General features: G+C 35.0%; 1 protein-coding gene across 4 annotated transcripts in view; it reads right to left on the bottom strand.

The window, feature by feature from the left end:
• Window positions 1-15,213, bottom strand: part of LOC120239070 (WD repeat containing planar cell polarity effector) — a 415,126-nt gene that overhangs the window by 238,330 nt on the left and 161,583 nt on the right. For all 4 annotated transcript variants that reach the window (XM_039243175.1, XM_039243174.1, XM_039243176.1 and 1 more), the window contains 2 exons: window positions 10,812-11,000; window positions 7,429-7,552 (listed from right to left, as the gene is read on the bottom strand). In XM_039243175.1, coding sequence (XP_039099106.1) covers window positions 7,429-7,552; window positions 10,812-11,000 — 313 coding nt within the window. The remainder of the gene's footprint in view (window positions 1-7,428; window positions 7,553-10,811; window positions 11,001-15,213) is intronic.

Raw genomic sequence — 15,213 nt, 5'->3', positions numbered from 1 at the left:
TTCTATTTTTTGGAATAGCTTGAGAAGAATTGGGATTAATTCTGTTTTAAATGTCTGGTAGAATTCCCCAGGGAAGCCATCAGGTCCAGGGCTCTTATTTGTTGGGAGATTTTTGATCACTGATTCGATTTCTTCACTCGTTATGGGTCTGTTCAGGTTTTCTATTTCTTCCCGTGTGAATTTTGGTAGTGAGTGTGTGTTTAGGAATTTGTCCATCTCTTCTAAGTTGTCCAATTTGTTGGCATATAATTTTTCATAGTATTCCCTGATAATTGCTTGTATTTCTGAGGGGTTGGTTGTAATAAGTCCATTTTCATTCATAATTTTGTCTATTTGGGTGCTCTCTCTTTTCTTTTTGATAAGTCTGGCTAGAGGTTTGTCAATTTTGTTTATTTTTTCAAAAAACCAACTCTTGGTTCCATTGATCTGTTCAATTGTGTCTTTGGTCTCTATGTTGCTTATTTCTGCTCTAATTGTTACTATTTCTCTTCTTCTACTGGGTTTAGGGCGTTCTTGTTGCTCTGCCTCTAGTTCCTTTAGGTGAGCTGTTAGATTTTCGACTTGCGCTTTTTCTAATCTCTTGAAATAGGCCTGGAGAGCAATGTACTTTCCTGTTTGGACTGCCTTTGCCGCATCCCATAGATTGTGGACTGTTGTGTTTTCATTTTCATTTGTTTCCATATGTTTTTAAATTTCATCTCTAATTGCCCGATTGGCCCATTCATTCTTTAGTAGGGTGTCCAAAACCAATTTCAAGACCTTTTCCCACACACCTATTCTTCCTACAGTCTTACTAGTCTTGTCAATGACAACTCTACTTTTCCAGCTGTTCTGATCTAAACATTTGAGGTCATCCTTGACTTCTCTTTCTATCATATTCTTCATCCAATCTGTCAGCAAATGTTGTCAGCAAAACCTTTAATATATCCCAAATCGAACCACTCTATTCTCATCCCTTTTGATACCAATCTGCTCTGAATGGCCACATTTCTCACTCAATTATTGTAATAGTCTCCCAAACACTCCCCTTGCCCTTATCCTTCAAAAGTCTATTCTTGACACGACAGCTGAGTGTACCACTTGCTAGATGATGCCAAATCATCTACTGACTTACCCCATTATTCAAGAGAAAGATCTCAATTCTCTATAATCAGAAACAAAGATCTATATTTCAAAGCCACCTGCTACATCGCTGGCCCATTCTCTTATTCTGCCTCTGGCTTACTGCTCTAGCGAAACTGCTAGGATTTAACTCTTACTTCACCTTCTTAGTTAGGCCTTCCCTGACAACTTTATTGAAAACTGCAGCCCACACATTCCACCATTCAATACTCCCCAATCTGTGTCCCTGCTTTGTTCATCTTTGTGGAACATACCATTATGTAATATACTATATATTTTACGTACTTATTTACATATGTTGTTTCTTTTGCTATACTGTAAACGTTACAATGCCATAGATTTTTGTATGGGCATCTTTTGTTCATTGCTATAGTCCTAGTTCTAACAATAGTGCTGGCATGTGGCACTCAATTACTGAATAAATACAACTAATTCTTTGAACTTTTCATGGATTTTTGGCCTAGAACATGGACAATTGTAAAAGAGTTTTTGTTTATGAAAAAAGTATAGTCTCCAGTATTGTATATAGTACTCTATATACATCTATTAAATCAAGCTTTTAATTATATCGCTCAAATCTTATTATTTCCTTACCGATACTGTTGGATTAATCTATCAATTACCACATGAAAGAACTTAAAATCTCTAACAATGGTAGTAGATTTATCTATTTATTTCATGTGTATTTAAGCTATGTTTTACACATTTAGAATTGTTATATCTTTCTAGTGAATTGATTTTTCTGCCAATATCAATCTCTAGTAATCTCTACTAATGATTTTACTCTAAAGACAATTTCTATAACATCACTAACTCTTTTTTGGGTCATTCACTTAGTATAATTTTTTCCATTCTCCTGCTTTTAAATTTTCTATGTTTAACATGTCTCTTGTAAAAATTCAGAAGAAAAATCTGTTTCAACAATCTTTGCAAATCAAATATTTAGCCCACCTACACTGACAATGATTATTCATTTTTAAAATTGATTTCTACTACCTCATTGTGTGTTTTCTATCTTTTTTTTAATGTTTAGTCCCCCCATTGTGTTGCACCTTCCCCCAATTCTTGCGTTCTTCTGTGATGAATCATTTCTCATCCAACATATTCACCCTATTTGTTTGAAAATTATATACTCTATTCCTGTTTTTTAGTGATTACCCCAGAAATTCTACTATGTGTATTTCACTTAATAAAATCTAATATTAATAGTATCTCTATCTTCCTCTTGAAAATTATAAAGACCTTAGAATGTTTTAACTTCTTCACTCATGTTCTGATTTATACATTGTTATTGTCCACGATTTTATCTTAATTTTTAACCCCTTGAATTAGACATTAGTGTTTACATTTTATACTACTGATTTTTTATGTTCCTACAAGTTTAACATTGTATTTTCCCCACCATTCCTTCTTGCCTTTCATTCCTTCTTTCCTTATAGCTTAGAGAAGATGCTACCCTCCAATGGTCCTAGATTGGTATGAGGGTCTCAGATCCCATCTCCCCATTCTGCTTGAGGCCTAGGCCTCATCTCCTACACTCTGAATATATAAGCCTTCGTAAACCACACTCCTCACTGCCAGGTGCCAGCACATGCCCTCAAGGCAAACTTGGAGTTTGCTTATTCTAATGGAATCAAATATCCTTGTCATATCCACCTGAGTCTTTCCCTTAGTTTCCTGCCAGCTCAACCATGATTTAAGCAAATATTTTAAATATATTATCCAGCATTTTTAGATGATCTGACCAGGAAGTTTTTCTCTGCAAGTAATTCTGTGTTGTTCCCTAAATAGTCTTGGGTAACTATTTTAGTATTCATCTTCTTTGAATTCATTTCACATAATGGTTTTACTTACTGTGTATGCTGCATTAGTGAAAAGTGTAAATGAAAAAGTCGTTTAGAAATCAAGTTGGTTAACAACTTTTTCAGTCACAACAAACATTTGTGCCTATCAATATGTATACCTTGCATAAACTAAGAACCATTTTGAAAGCTAGAATAATTTCCAAAACACTACCCTTTTTTTCCTGAACTCTAAGTATAAATATTGACCTCAACGAAATATATTTTTCCAACACCATATTATAAAAATTTTTAAACATCCAGGGAAGTTGAACGAATACATTTACCCCCTAGATTCTATCCATCATTTTACAATATTGTTTTATCACATATCTATCTGTCTCCCTTCCTGTACATCAGTTAATCTTACTTTTTGTTGCAGTGCAAAGGAAAATACAAGAATCAATACACTCTGGCTCAAATATTTCATAATCAGATTTTTAAAAAAATTTTAAATGTTTATTTATTTTTGATAGAGAGAGACACACAGACAGACATAGCACAAGTAGGGGAGGGACAGAGAGAGAAGACACAAAATCTGAAGCAAGCTCCAGGCCCTGAGCTGTCTGCACAGAGCCCAATGCAGGGCTCAAATTCATGACCTGTAAGATCATGACCTGAGCTGAAGTCAGATGCTTAACTGACTGATGAGACACAACATCATATTTTTATTTCTAGGCATTAAAATTCCCTTTTCCAACTTACTTGCTTACCATTTCCTAAGAATTAAAAAGCATGACTCTCTCTGTGACACAATCACATAGTTCCATACGAGTCAGAAAACAGTAGTAAAGTTAAGAGGGGAAATAAACAAGTGGAATGAATTAATTTTTAAACATTTAAAATGTTCCCATGTTAGTAAAATAAGCTTCATACGTGGCACATTCACTTGAAATGTTTGTCCTTTTATTTCATCAATATCTAGGAGTGCCTATTGTAGTTTCTATTTGTTTATAATAAAAAGTTCTTACTTGTTAATTCTTTCCTATTCAGTAATTCTGGACAACTATTCTACGTCATGAAGACAGAGAGGTGAACAATAACCTTCTGAACTTAGCTTAGGCAGTTGCATTTGTGCCTTCTGTGATACTGTGATTTACTTTAAGAAACATATATTTGGTCTTTATCCCATCCCTAAAATCCTTGGAATTTCTAAATGAAAAGAAAGTCTTTTGTTATTCGTAACAAGCCCCTTTCAACCACATCTGAGCTTAAGTTACAGAGGACAATCTGTGAAAGCCCCTAGCATGGGGGCTGGTTGTCAGTGGAAACAAGCACATGATTAAAGGATTGGAAATTTCAGTCCTATCCCCAGATCTGGGGCTGGAGAGAGGGGTGGAGGTTGAGTTATTACCAATGGCCAATTATTTAATCAATCATTCCTATGTAATGAAGCCTGCATAAAATATCCAAAAGGACAGGATTCAAAAAGCTTCCAAACTTGTTGAACATGTGGAGGTCCTAGGAGGGTAGCACTTCTAGAGAACGAGGTTTCATGTCCTTTTTCCTCTAACTTGCCCTATGCATCCCTTCATCTGGCTGTTCACCTGTATCCTTTAAAACATCCTTTAAGGGGGCTCCTGGGTGACTCAGTTGGTTAAGCATCCGAGACTTTGGCTCAGGTCATGATCTCACAACTGGTGAGTTCAAGCCCATCATCGGGCTCTGTACTGACAGTTCAGAGCCTGGAGCCTGTTTCAGATTCTGTGTCTCCGTCTCACTCTACCTCTCCCCTGCCCATGCTCACTCTCTCTCTCTCAAAAATAAATAAATTTTAACATTTTTTAATTAAAATAAATAAATAAAACATCCTTTAAAATATTGGCAATAGTAAGTAAACTGCTCTCCTGGGTTCTGTGAGCTGCTCTAGCAAATTATCGAATCTGAGAAGGGGATAGCAGCAAACTCCAATTTGTAGCCAAATCGGACAGAAGCTGTGGGTAACTTGGGGACTTATTACTTGCAGATGGCAACTGAAGTAAGGGCACTTCTGTAGGACTGATAATTTTACATGTGGGTTCCATGTTAACTTTCGTTAATGTCAGAATTGAATTGAATTCTAGAATCCCCTGCAGGTGTCAGAGAATTGGTCAGTGTGGGGGGAAAAAACCTCCTACCTATCTGGTGTCAAGAGAGTGAGTATGGGAGCAAAGGAAAACATATTAATTTTTTTTCTAGATACCTCCCATAGGTAAGGGTCTTCCAGCTTAATGATTTTATGAATTAGATTGCATCATTTAATTTACTGTAGTAAACACTTTATTTAGCTGTCTTATCAATATTTTACTTCTACTGCCTTCTATCTTCAATGTTAAAAGCCATGATTTATATTTACAGGGAACATTTCCTTATGAAAATTTATCACCTGGAACACATACAAAAAGGTGTCAAGAAAGGACATGAGAAATAAGTTTTAGAGTTTAGATTCATTTGCAATTGGAAGAAGACTGTCAAGATAATTTTTCATACTTGCTAATGACAAAAAGATCTATGGACTTCCTCTAATGTCAAGATAAAAACAAAATTGTTTACAAAAATAGTTATTTTAATAACCAACATGGATAACTGTCCTCATATATGCATACTATGACCTCATGCTTTATATGCTGTATGAAATTAAAATCAATGTAATATTTTATTCTTCTTTATCAAAAGAGCCCAATCTGGACTCAGGCAGTCTCAGTCCTCAGCTTTACCAGTGAGTGACCTTATGTACATCCCTATTCTGCATGGTGCTTCTTTTCTTCATCTTTAATTTGAAACTCTTTATGAGAGTCTTTACTATTTAGAACTTATTACATTATCTAATAACATTTTTAGAACATTAATATACTGGCTAGAAAAGGTACAGGCAGTATGCAATTCTAGCACTTCACAAATACAAAGAAGTATTTGGCCTATTCCTCTTCCTCTAAGCAGGAGAACTTTGCAGCAGATTAAACAAAAGAATAATTCCAATTTAAACGATCTCACTTAATTTCTTCTAAACTTATGCCTCTTTTTTCATAATGTCATATATGGCCTACTGTCAAAAGAACAAATAAACACTCTTTATAACTGAAATAGTAGCAAAGCATGCAAAAAAGGAAATGTGAAAAACCTGGCAAACCCCAAGCAAAAATATTTAATTCTAAGTATAACCACACAGAAAAGCTAGAGCCTTAGTAATGACAACAATAAAAAGTCATCTCATCAAAATACATCAAAAAAAATTAGAATACTGCATTTTAGAAAAATCAATGAACAAAAAACTGCACATTGGTAGAATGTGTGACTTTTAGTAAGATATGAACATCCTAGGACCAGCAGCATTATGAAATGTAATGCTCATACACAACTAAATCACTGTAAAAGTCAGAGAAGCCAGACACAGCGAGGCCACCAAGAATATGCCTCCAAACACCTGCTTCATTCACATTAATCTTTCTGGGCTCTTCAGGCAGGAGGTAAATTCATTAGTTTTCCCCAGAAACAAGGAAAACAAAATATAGTGAGAGCAAAGAACAAAGCCCTAAGTCCAAAAAAATGTGACATCAGCCCCAGGATTTTTGGCGTATGTTCACACAAAGAAGATGGCCTCATTCAGGATGAAGAGTCTCTTGAAATATGCTAAACTCATTCAGGTCAAAAGGCAAGATTCAACTGCAGATTGTAATTCATTTAATAAATAGCATTTCTCAACTTTTAAGAAGACTGTTTTCCAAAGTCTTCACTGTTCAGCAGAGATGAAGTGCACTTAATAGTTTATTTGTCAAATAATAATACCCTCTCATAGGGTATTGTTCAGAGAAAAAAGGAGAGACGATACATGAAATTGCTTGAAAGAGTTTAAAAGAACTATAACATATTGTAAATAAAATTAAAACTCAAAACTCAACTCAGTGTAATATTTCCTTTCATACATGAAGTTGATAATTCTCTTACTTCCTATTCTAAAATACATTATGTATAAAAGCATATAAATGTAAACATATATATTTAATTAAAAGAATAATAGTTTTTGATGGACCGTGATATATATCCCTCTCAACTTAAAGAATAGAACATTACTAGGGTGCCTGTGTGGCTCAGTAGTTAGGCGTCCAATTTATTATTTTGGCTCAGGTCATGATCTCACAGTTGTGAAATGCTATCTCTCTCTCCCCACCTCAAAAAAATAAAAATAAAAAAATAAAATTGACTTTACTAATAAAATTTACTTTACATAGTTATTATTGTTTGCTTTCACATTAAAGGGGGGATTATAGTCAAGTGTATTGATGATGTGTAAAAGCCCTAAACAATATTCAAATATATTCCTTAAAAGGAAAACAAGAACATATTAAATAAAGAATATCAAGAGAAGATTTGTTTTTTCTCTTAGGAAGTGGACTATTAGAAAATGGCATTAAGGTATATTATAATTAAGGAAGATGGCTCAATAAATAGGTAGTCTGACAGTAATCAATCCCAAGATATTGTTCACCTGAGCAAGTGATGGAAGAATCTTCTTGCATATTTGCTGATTTCATCTCTATATTCCAATATAGTTGTATCCAGAAGTGGTCTTGTTGGAGCATAGAAGGTTCCAAGGCTTGCCTCAAGCTGTGCTGTGGAATTCAAACAGAGCAGCACTAAAACAAGTGAAACTCCTTCAATTACAACAGAATACTCATGTTTGCAGTCAGTCAGGTTTTGCAAACTTGGATGAAATGTGAGCTTGTTGCAGGAAAGATGAAATTAAAATATGACAGCTGGTACAAAAACAAACCTGTGTATAAACTTTCACTTGAGGCAAAGCTGACAATGACTCTGAGCAACAAAAAGCTGTCAAAACTGAAGAAATCCATAATGAACCAACCTCTCACCACAAATGGGTAATTAAAACAGTGACTCATCAAAGTAACACAGTTTGAACTAGTACTTCCAGTAAAATCAACTCACAGCATGCTGAACATATACTCTTTAATTAAAAGGAGAAAACTAACCTTTTTGCACTAGGGATTGAAATAAGTATCAGAAATGTTTTAAATAAACATTCAAAAATAAATATAGCCCTATTGGAGTACTAATATCCTTCTCAGACAGTTGTAAAGAAACAGTGAAAGTCCCCATACCTCCCCTAAATCTCGTTCTAATAGACAAGTTGTTGGTTTTGTTCAAGTGTGAAAGCTAACACCCCTGGGAGGGATAACATGCTAATCTGCTCTTGGTCAACTGACACCTTCCTAGGAAAAAATGAATGGAGAGCAAGTTTTGATAAACCAGAGGGCTAGAGACTGGGAGAAAAAGGCACATTTTGCCTACTTCATAATTTTACCAAGCCATGCCTTTGGGGTTGTATTTTCTCCACAAAATAGCTGGAAGTTATATAATCATAATAATAGTGAGCACTGTATGAGAAAACTACAGTTTACGATAAGACTCCATTGATTTTTATGCCACTAAGTGCTAGACTGAATAAAAAATTCCTTATTTAGCAAAACTCTTTAGTTTTAGGCATATTCGGGTTTGAAAGTATTAAATACCTCATCAGAGTAATTGTTATGGACTTGGCTAAGCTGTTAGTAATTTCTTTTTTTTTTTTAAACTCAAATCTAGACAGTAAAGATGAACTTTAGAGGTATTTTCTTTCAAAGCAGCAGTCAATTTAGATTAAAATTGAATACAGCAATGCTATTGTAAAAACAAGCCAGATCCTCTTGCCATTGCTTGTTTTCTTGACAGCATGTTTCGTACTTCTGAAATGTTCAAACCTACATGGAACACTCATAACTCCCAGTACAGTCACAGATTCATTAGATAGCCCAGCTTGATGTTTAAGGCAGAAATGAAGATCTCAAAGATAACCGCAACACAAGCACAAATGAAAGAGCTCACTGGGTTCCACTAATAAAAGGAAAACAAATTACCATGTCAAATTTGTTAGATTTAGATAGAATAAATCTCAACAGAGAAGAATTCTGAATGTTTTAGAAATGTATTTTGCAGTTACTTGGGGGGGGAAATGCACATACCTACTTAAAATGTACATATCCTCATAATCCAGCATCATGCAAGTGTTTTATTTTAATAGCCTAGTATCATACAAGCTTTTCATTTCCCTATCTTCCCAACACGGTTCCTTGAAAATATCCTTTATTAAAGCAAGAATCTGATAATGCCCATCTGTGAATTCCCCAATAATCTTTCTTACAACACAAGAATCTTACAATACAAATTCACCAAGATGCTAACAATTTCTGAGTGTCCTGAGTGACAGTCACTATTTTATCTTCTCTATAATTTTTCAACTGTAAATTTTGGATATCTTGTACATATTATATGTACTCTAACAGGCTTTCTTTACAGATTCCACTTCCCCCCGCCCCCACTATATACCTAATCTTTGAGAGTATACCAATACTAAGAAATAAGTACTTGAGATAACTCTGTAGGCAGAAATATTACAGTAATATCTAGTACCCTATATTTTGACGTTATACCCTTTTTATTTTTAACTAATATTCATTAAATACCTATGGTAGGCCAAGCATTGTGCTAAGCATTTTCTAGCTGTAGAAATACTGGACCCTCCATAGATGGGTTGGACTACCTCCAAAAAGCACATTCAGTTAACATTAAATAAATATTTATTGTGGGCCTCCTAAGAATTGTGCCAAGTCCCATGACATGTACTTCCTGAAGGAACATGTTCTCTAAAATTACTAAAATGAAGGTTATGTACAGAATTTATCTAAACAATTTCGTTACTTTGGAAACATAATAAAATGGAATAAGAAAATCCATAAACATTCAAAGAAAATCATAGGGGAAAAGCCCTCCAGTGAAGACCTTTTGACACATTTCCTGCTTTCTCTACCTTGTAAATTACCTAGGGACAGTTTTTCATTGTCCACGACTTCCCACCATTAATGTCAATGCTTCTTGCAAAGATTTGAAATAAAGATACAAGTGCAAGAACACGTAGGTACATTTTGTATTAAGTAAATAACTCATAATAAAAATAATATACGCTGGATAATTGGCAAATATAAAAATGAATTTCATTATTGTTTGTGGCATGTTATTTTTCTCTTTTTTCTTAAAACAGTGTCTTATCTGAGGGGTACCTGGCTGGCTCAAGTCAGTAGAGCAGGCAACTCTTGATCTCGGGGTGGTGAGTTGAAGCTCCGTGTTGTACACAGAGCTCACTTAAAAAACAGTGTCTTATCTGAGATTCTATGGGCATAATTACTTACTGAGGGAAAGCAGAGAAATCCAAGTAGGCAGAGGGGTATCAGAACTACCAGTCAGAATGAAAACAAGGAGCAGCAGCCTGGGCCACAATTCTCTCTCTCTCTCTCTCTCTCTCTCTCTCTCTCTCTCTCTCTCTCACTCTCTCTCTCTCACACACTCACACACACACACACACACAGCACACACACAAATCAGTGGTAAAGAATACTATGTGGACAAAAGACTTGGGGTACAAGACAAAAATAATGATGTCTGAAGTGAAGGAAAAAAAGGACCTTTATTTCGGGCCCTCTGTTTATCAGACCCTACAGAGTACATGAAATTCTCAATTAAAATTTGCAATTCGAGCATATTCCACACATGAACTTAGACTGAAACGTACAATGCACTGTGAATTCCAACATAGGTATATACAAAAAAGTTGTTCTTTATGTTGACAAACACTTCACACTAAGTACCATACGGATAATTATTTGATATCTGATCTTGTCAGTTTTAATAGGGCATTAACATTTGTATCTTTTAATCTCTCATAATATAACTCAAAAAACCCTCAGAAGATAACGGACTCAACAAAATGTACGTCATATACATACAGAATCCATTTATCAAATATATTTCATGTCTGACCTTCTCTCTCTGGAGTGAGCTTTTGTCTAAGAAGATGGTTTACAATGGCAGTCATGCTGATAAAGCATTGGTGGCCCAGAGTGTCCCAGTTCATACTGCTCAGGATATTTATTGCCTCATAGATCTCATCACAGTGAATGTACTGGAATATGATGTCTATCAGGCCCAGCTGTCCTCGTGTGAAGATACCTGTCACGAAAAAGTAAAACCAAGTGATTCTTATAAAAATAAAAAGTAGATTAACAAAAAGAGTCAACATTTCCATAAAGGAAAAAAGCAATCATTTCCTGCATTAAGTGCTAGAAATGTGGGATTTAGGGGCCAAGAAAAATGATTTTGTGGTTAAATCTTCATTCTGAATACCAGCTACCAACTCCATCTATCTAATGCCTATCATTCAGCATATATTAATTAACTGATACTCCACATAATCAAACTGTATTCACAGTTTAAAGCCCTGTCTTTAAACGTATAAAGCAGAGGCCTAAATAACAGATGGGGAAAACAGGGTTAGCTTTTGCGGTCTACCTAAAGATTCTTCTTTTGTTTATTCACTTTTAGGTAGACAATAGCTAATCCAATTTTCCCCACAAGTTGTTTAGGCCTCTGTTGTATAAATTAAAAGACAGAGTTTTGATGTAAACACAATTCTTATTGGCTAGCTTCATTAGTTCTAAGTTGTGTTTCCTCTTCAGATCCACATACTTTGGTGTGGATGGGGATAAGTACAAATTGCCATGACAAATAAGACAATATAAATGCTTTTAAGTTTGTTTTTATTAATAGGGGCTCTCGATTGATAGTTTTTTCATAGGTACCACATGTTGATTTTTTTTAATTGGCATTTAAAGACTATTCTTTTTAGGGCATCTGGCTGGCTCAGTTGGTTAAGTGTCTGACTCTTGGTTACAGCTCAGGTCATGATCTCACAGCTTTGTGGGTTCAAGCCCCCCACTGGGCTCAGTGCTGGCAGCACGGAGCTTGCTTGGGATTCTCTCTCTCCTCTAGCTGCCCTTCTCTCATTCATGCTGTCTCTGTCTCTCTCAAAATAAATAAAAACTTAAAAAATAATTTAAAAAATAAAGACTATTCTACTGAAGAAATGATCAGTATTAATCCTGCTAGTGATGCCCTTTGCAGCTAATATTCACTATAAAACATCTTGTCACAATATAAGCACATTAGTTTGTCCTTTTATTTATTTAAAAAATTTTTTTAATGTTTTTTATTTATTTCTGAGAGAGAAGGCATGAGCAGATACAGAATCCGAAGCAGGCTCCAGGCTCTGAGCTAGCTGTCAGCACAGAGCCCGATGTGGGGCTCAAACCCATGAACTGTGAGATCATGACCTGAGCCAAAGCCGGACATTTAACCGACTGAGCCACCCAGGTTATCATTTTAAAATGAAAGAAAATCCACTTCTTTTCTTATTAAAAAAAAAATTTTAATGCTTATTTATTTTTGAGACAGAGACAGAGTGTGGGCAGGAGAGAGGCTGAGAGAGGGAGACACAGAATCTGAAGCGGGCTCCAGGCTCTGAGCTGTCAGCACAGAGCCCAGTGTGGGGATCAAACTCATAAACTGTGAGATCATGACCTAAGCCAAAGTAAGACACTTAACCAACTGAGCCACCCAGGCACCCCAAAGAAAATTGACTTCTAATGTTATGAAGCAAGACCACAAAACAAAGGTGGGCATTCTCTAATTTTGTCATCTTTTACATATGCTTGTTTTCATCTGAAACTAACAATTTCTGTGTAATTAAATGTCAGTAAATACTAGGGCTTTTAAGCAGGGTGTTGCTTTTTCTTATCTTCTAAAAATGGCTGGCTATAACATCCTTTTTCTTCAACTAATATTAACTAATGTTTACTGATTTGAGTAATCCCATAAAAACTTCTCAGTACAAATAATCATAAAGCCAAATGAGAAAATGTATGTAAAATTATCTGTAAGCTGTAAAGTATATAAAAATTACTCCAATTCTTCTTTTTATTACTATCATAATCATCATTTAACTGTAATAGTTATGTGTTTTAGGATTTAAAATATACATATTAGTTCATGCTAAAGATGCCAAAATTCTTCATATTAACTTCAAGTCACATCAAAATGAGAATGTGTGCTATATCTAACAGGACTCAACTTGATAGGGAATCTGGGGAATTGCCCTAACTATATCAAGCAATAAAACCTCACTATTCTTTCTATGTTGGTAGAATCAATGAATGGTACTATCTAAAAGCCTTCACAAGCCTGCAGTCAAGTACTGTAAGCTCTCATAAATCAGGGTGGTTCCTTGGCAGTAGATATTAATCTGTAGGAACTTTACAAGAAACCAAAAATATCTGAAATCTGTTGACTCTGCCTGTACCCTAAGCAATACCTTTAGCAAAATAAGAAACTGATTTGCTGAGGAAAAAAATTAACATATAATCAAAATCATGTTCAAAAGGTGATGAAGAGAAAATGATAAGAAGTAGCCAAAGAAAAAAGACACATGTACAAAGATATGAAAAACTGGAAACTTTGTTTCTGAAATTATACAAGCCAGAAGACAACAGCAAGACTTTTAAAAATGCTTAAATAATAATGAATTAAATTAAGATTCAACACTTTAATGATAAAGAGTTGAAAATTCATGAAGAACCATAATAATCTTACACGTTACTAATAACAGAGTTCCAAAAAAATAAAGCAAAAACTGATAGAACTAAAAGAAGAAAAAGTGAAAACCATAATTATAATTGGAGATTTCTTCTGTCACTAGTCGAGAGAACACATAATCAAAATGAACAAAGTTGAAAACACATGAAAAACATTATCAATGAATTTGACCTAGCATTCATAAAAAACTTCACCCAACAACAGCAAAATACATTCTTTATAAATGTAAATAGAATACCAAGATGGATTATATTCAGAGTGATAAAACAAATCTCAATAAATTTAACTGTTTTGAAATCATACAGAGTAGGTTCTCTGATGATAACAGAATTGGATATCAATACAGAAAGATACCTGGAATATTCCCAAATATGTAGAAATTGATCAATATTCTTTTAAATAAACTATGATTTAAAGAGGAAACTACATAAATTAGAAAATATTTTGAAATGAATAAAAATAAAAAGGGGCTCCTGGGTGGCCTAGTTGGTAAATGCCCAACATCAGTTCAGGTCATTATTTCATGGTTTGTGAGTTTAAGTCCCGCATCAGGCTCTGCATTGACAGTGGGAAGCCCACTTGAGATTCTCTCTCTCTCTTGAGATTTAGAAAGGAAAAAATAAATAAAATAAAACTATAACATCAAAATTTGTGAGATGTAGCTATAGCAGTACTTAGAGGGAAATTTCTAGCTTTAAGTGTTTTAAATAGAAAAGAAATAAGGTCTAAAATCAACAATCCCAACTTCCTACATTAAGAACCTAGGGAGGGCACTTGGGTGGCTGAGTCAGTTAAGCATCCAACTTCGGCTGAGGTCATGATCTCAGTTTGTGAGTTCAAGCCCTGCGTTAGGCTCTGTGCTGACAGCTCAGAGCCTGGAGGCTGCTTCAGATTCTGTGTCTCCCTCTCTCTCTGCCCCCCTCTGCTCACACTCTGTTTCTCTGTCTCTCTCAAAAATAAATAAACATTAAAAAAAAAAAAAGAACCTAGAGAAAGAAGAGTAAATTATACCTAAAGTAAACAGAAGGATGAAAATGATAAAAATAAGAACTAGAAAAGAAAGAATAGAGAAAAACAATGAAATCAACAGTCTTCTTTGAAATGATCAGTAAATCTGACCGTCTGCCTAAATTGATAAAAATGAAAGCAGACATAAGTTACCAATATCAAGAATAAAGACTACAGAAGTGCAGACATTAAAAAATAATGAGTAATATGAATAACTTTACACAAATAAATAACTTAAATGAGATGGATTCCTTGAAGGACCCAAACTGCCAAAGCTCTTTCAAGAAGAAATAGATAACCTGAGTGATTCTATATTATTTAAATTTGAGGTGTTCATAGCAGCACTCTCCACAATAGCTAAAACATGGAAGGAGCCTAAGTGTCCATCAACAGACGAATGGATCAAGAAGATGTGGTTTATCTATACCATGGAATACCTCAGCATCCCTCCTCATCAGGAAATACAAATCAAAACCACACTGAGATACCACCTCATGCCAGTCACAGTGGCTAAAATGAGCCAATCAGAGAACTCTAGATGCTGGCGAGGATGTGGAGAAACGGGCACCCTCCTGCACTGTTGGTGGGAATGTAAACTGGTACAGCCCCTCTGGAAAACAGTGTGGAGGTTCCTCAGGAAACTAACAATAGAACTCCCTTATGACCCAGCAATAGCACTGCTAGGAATTTACCCAAGGGATACAGAAATGCTGAGGCATAGGAGCAC

The sequence above is a fragment of the Hyaena hyaena genome, unplaced genomic scaffold, assembly GCF_003009895.1.
Source record: "Hyaena hyaena isolate Hyena2069 unplaced genomic scaffold, ASM300989v1 scaffold_224, whole genome shotgun sequence".
In the NCBI taxonomy this organism is placed as follows: Eukaryota; Metazoa; Chordata; class Mammalia; order Carnivora; family Hyaenidae; genus Hyaena; species Hyaena hyaena.
Note: the sequence above shows the minus strand (reverse complement) of the source record. Positions and strands in the feature narration are given on the sequence as shown.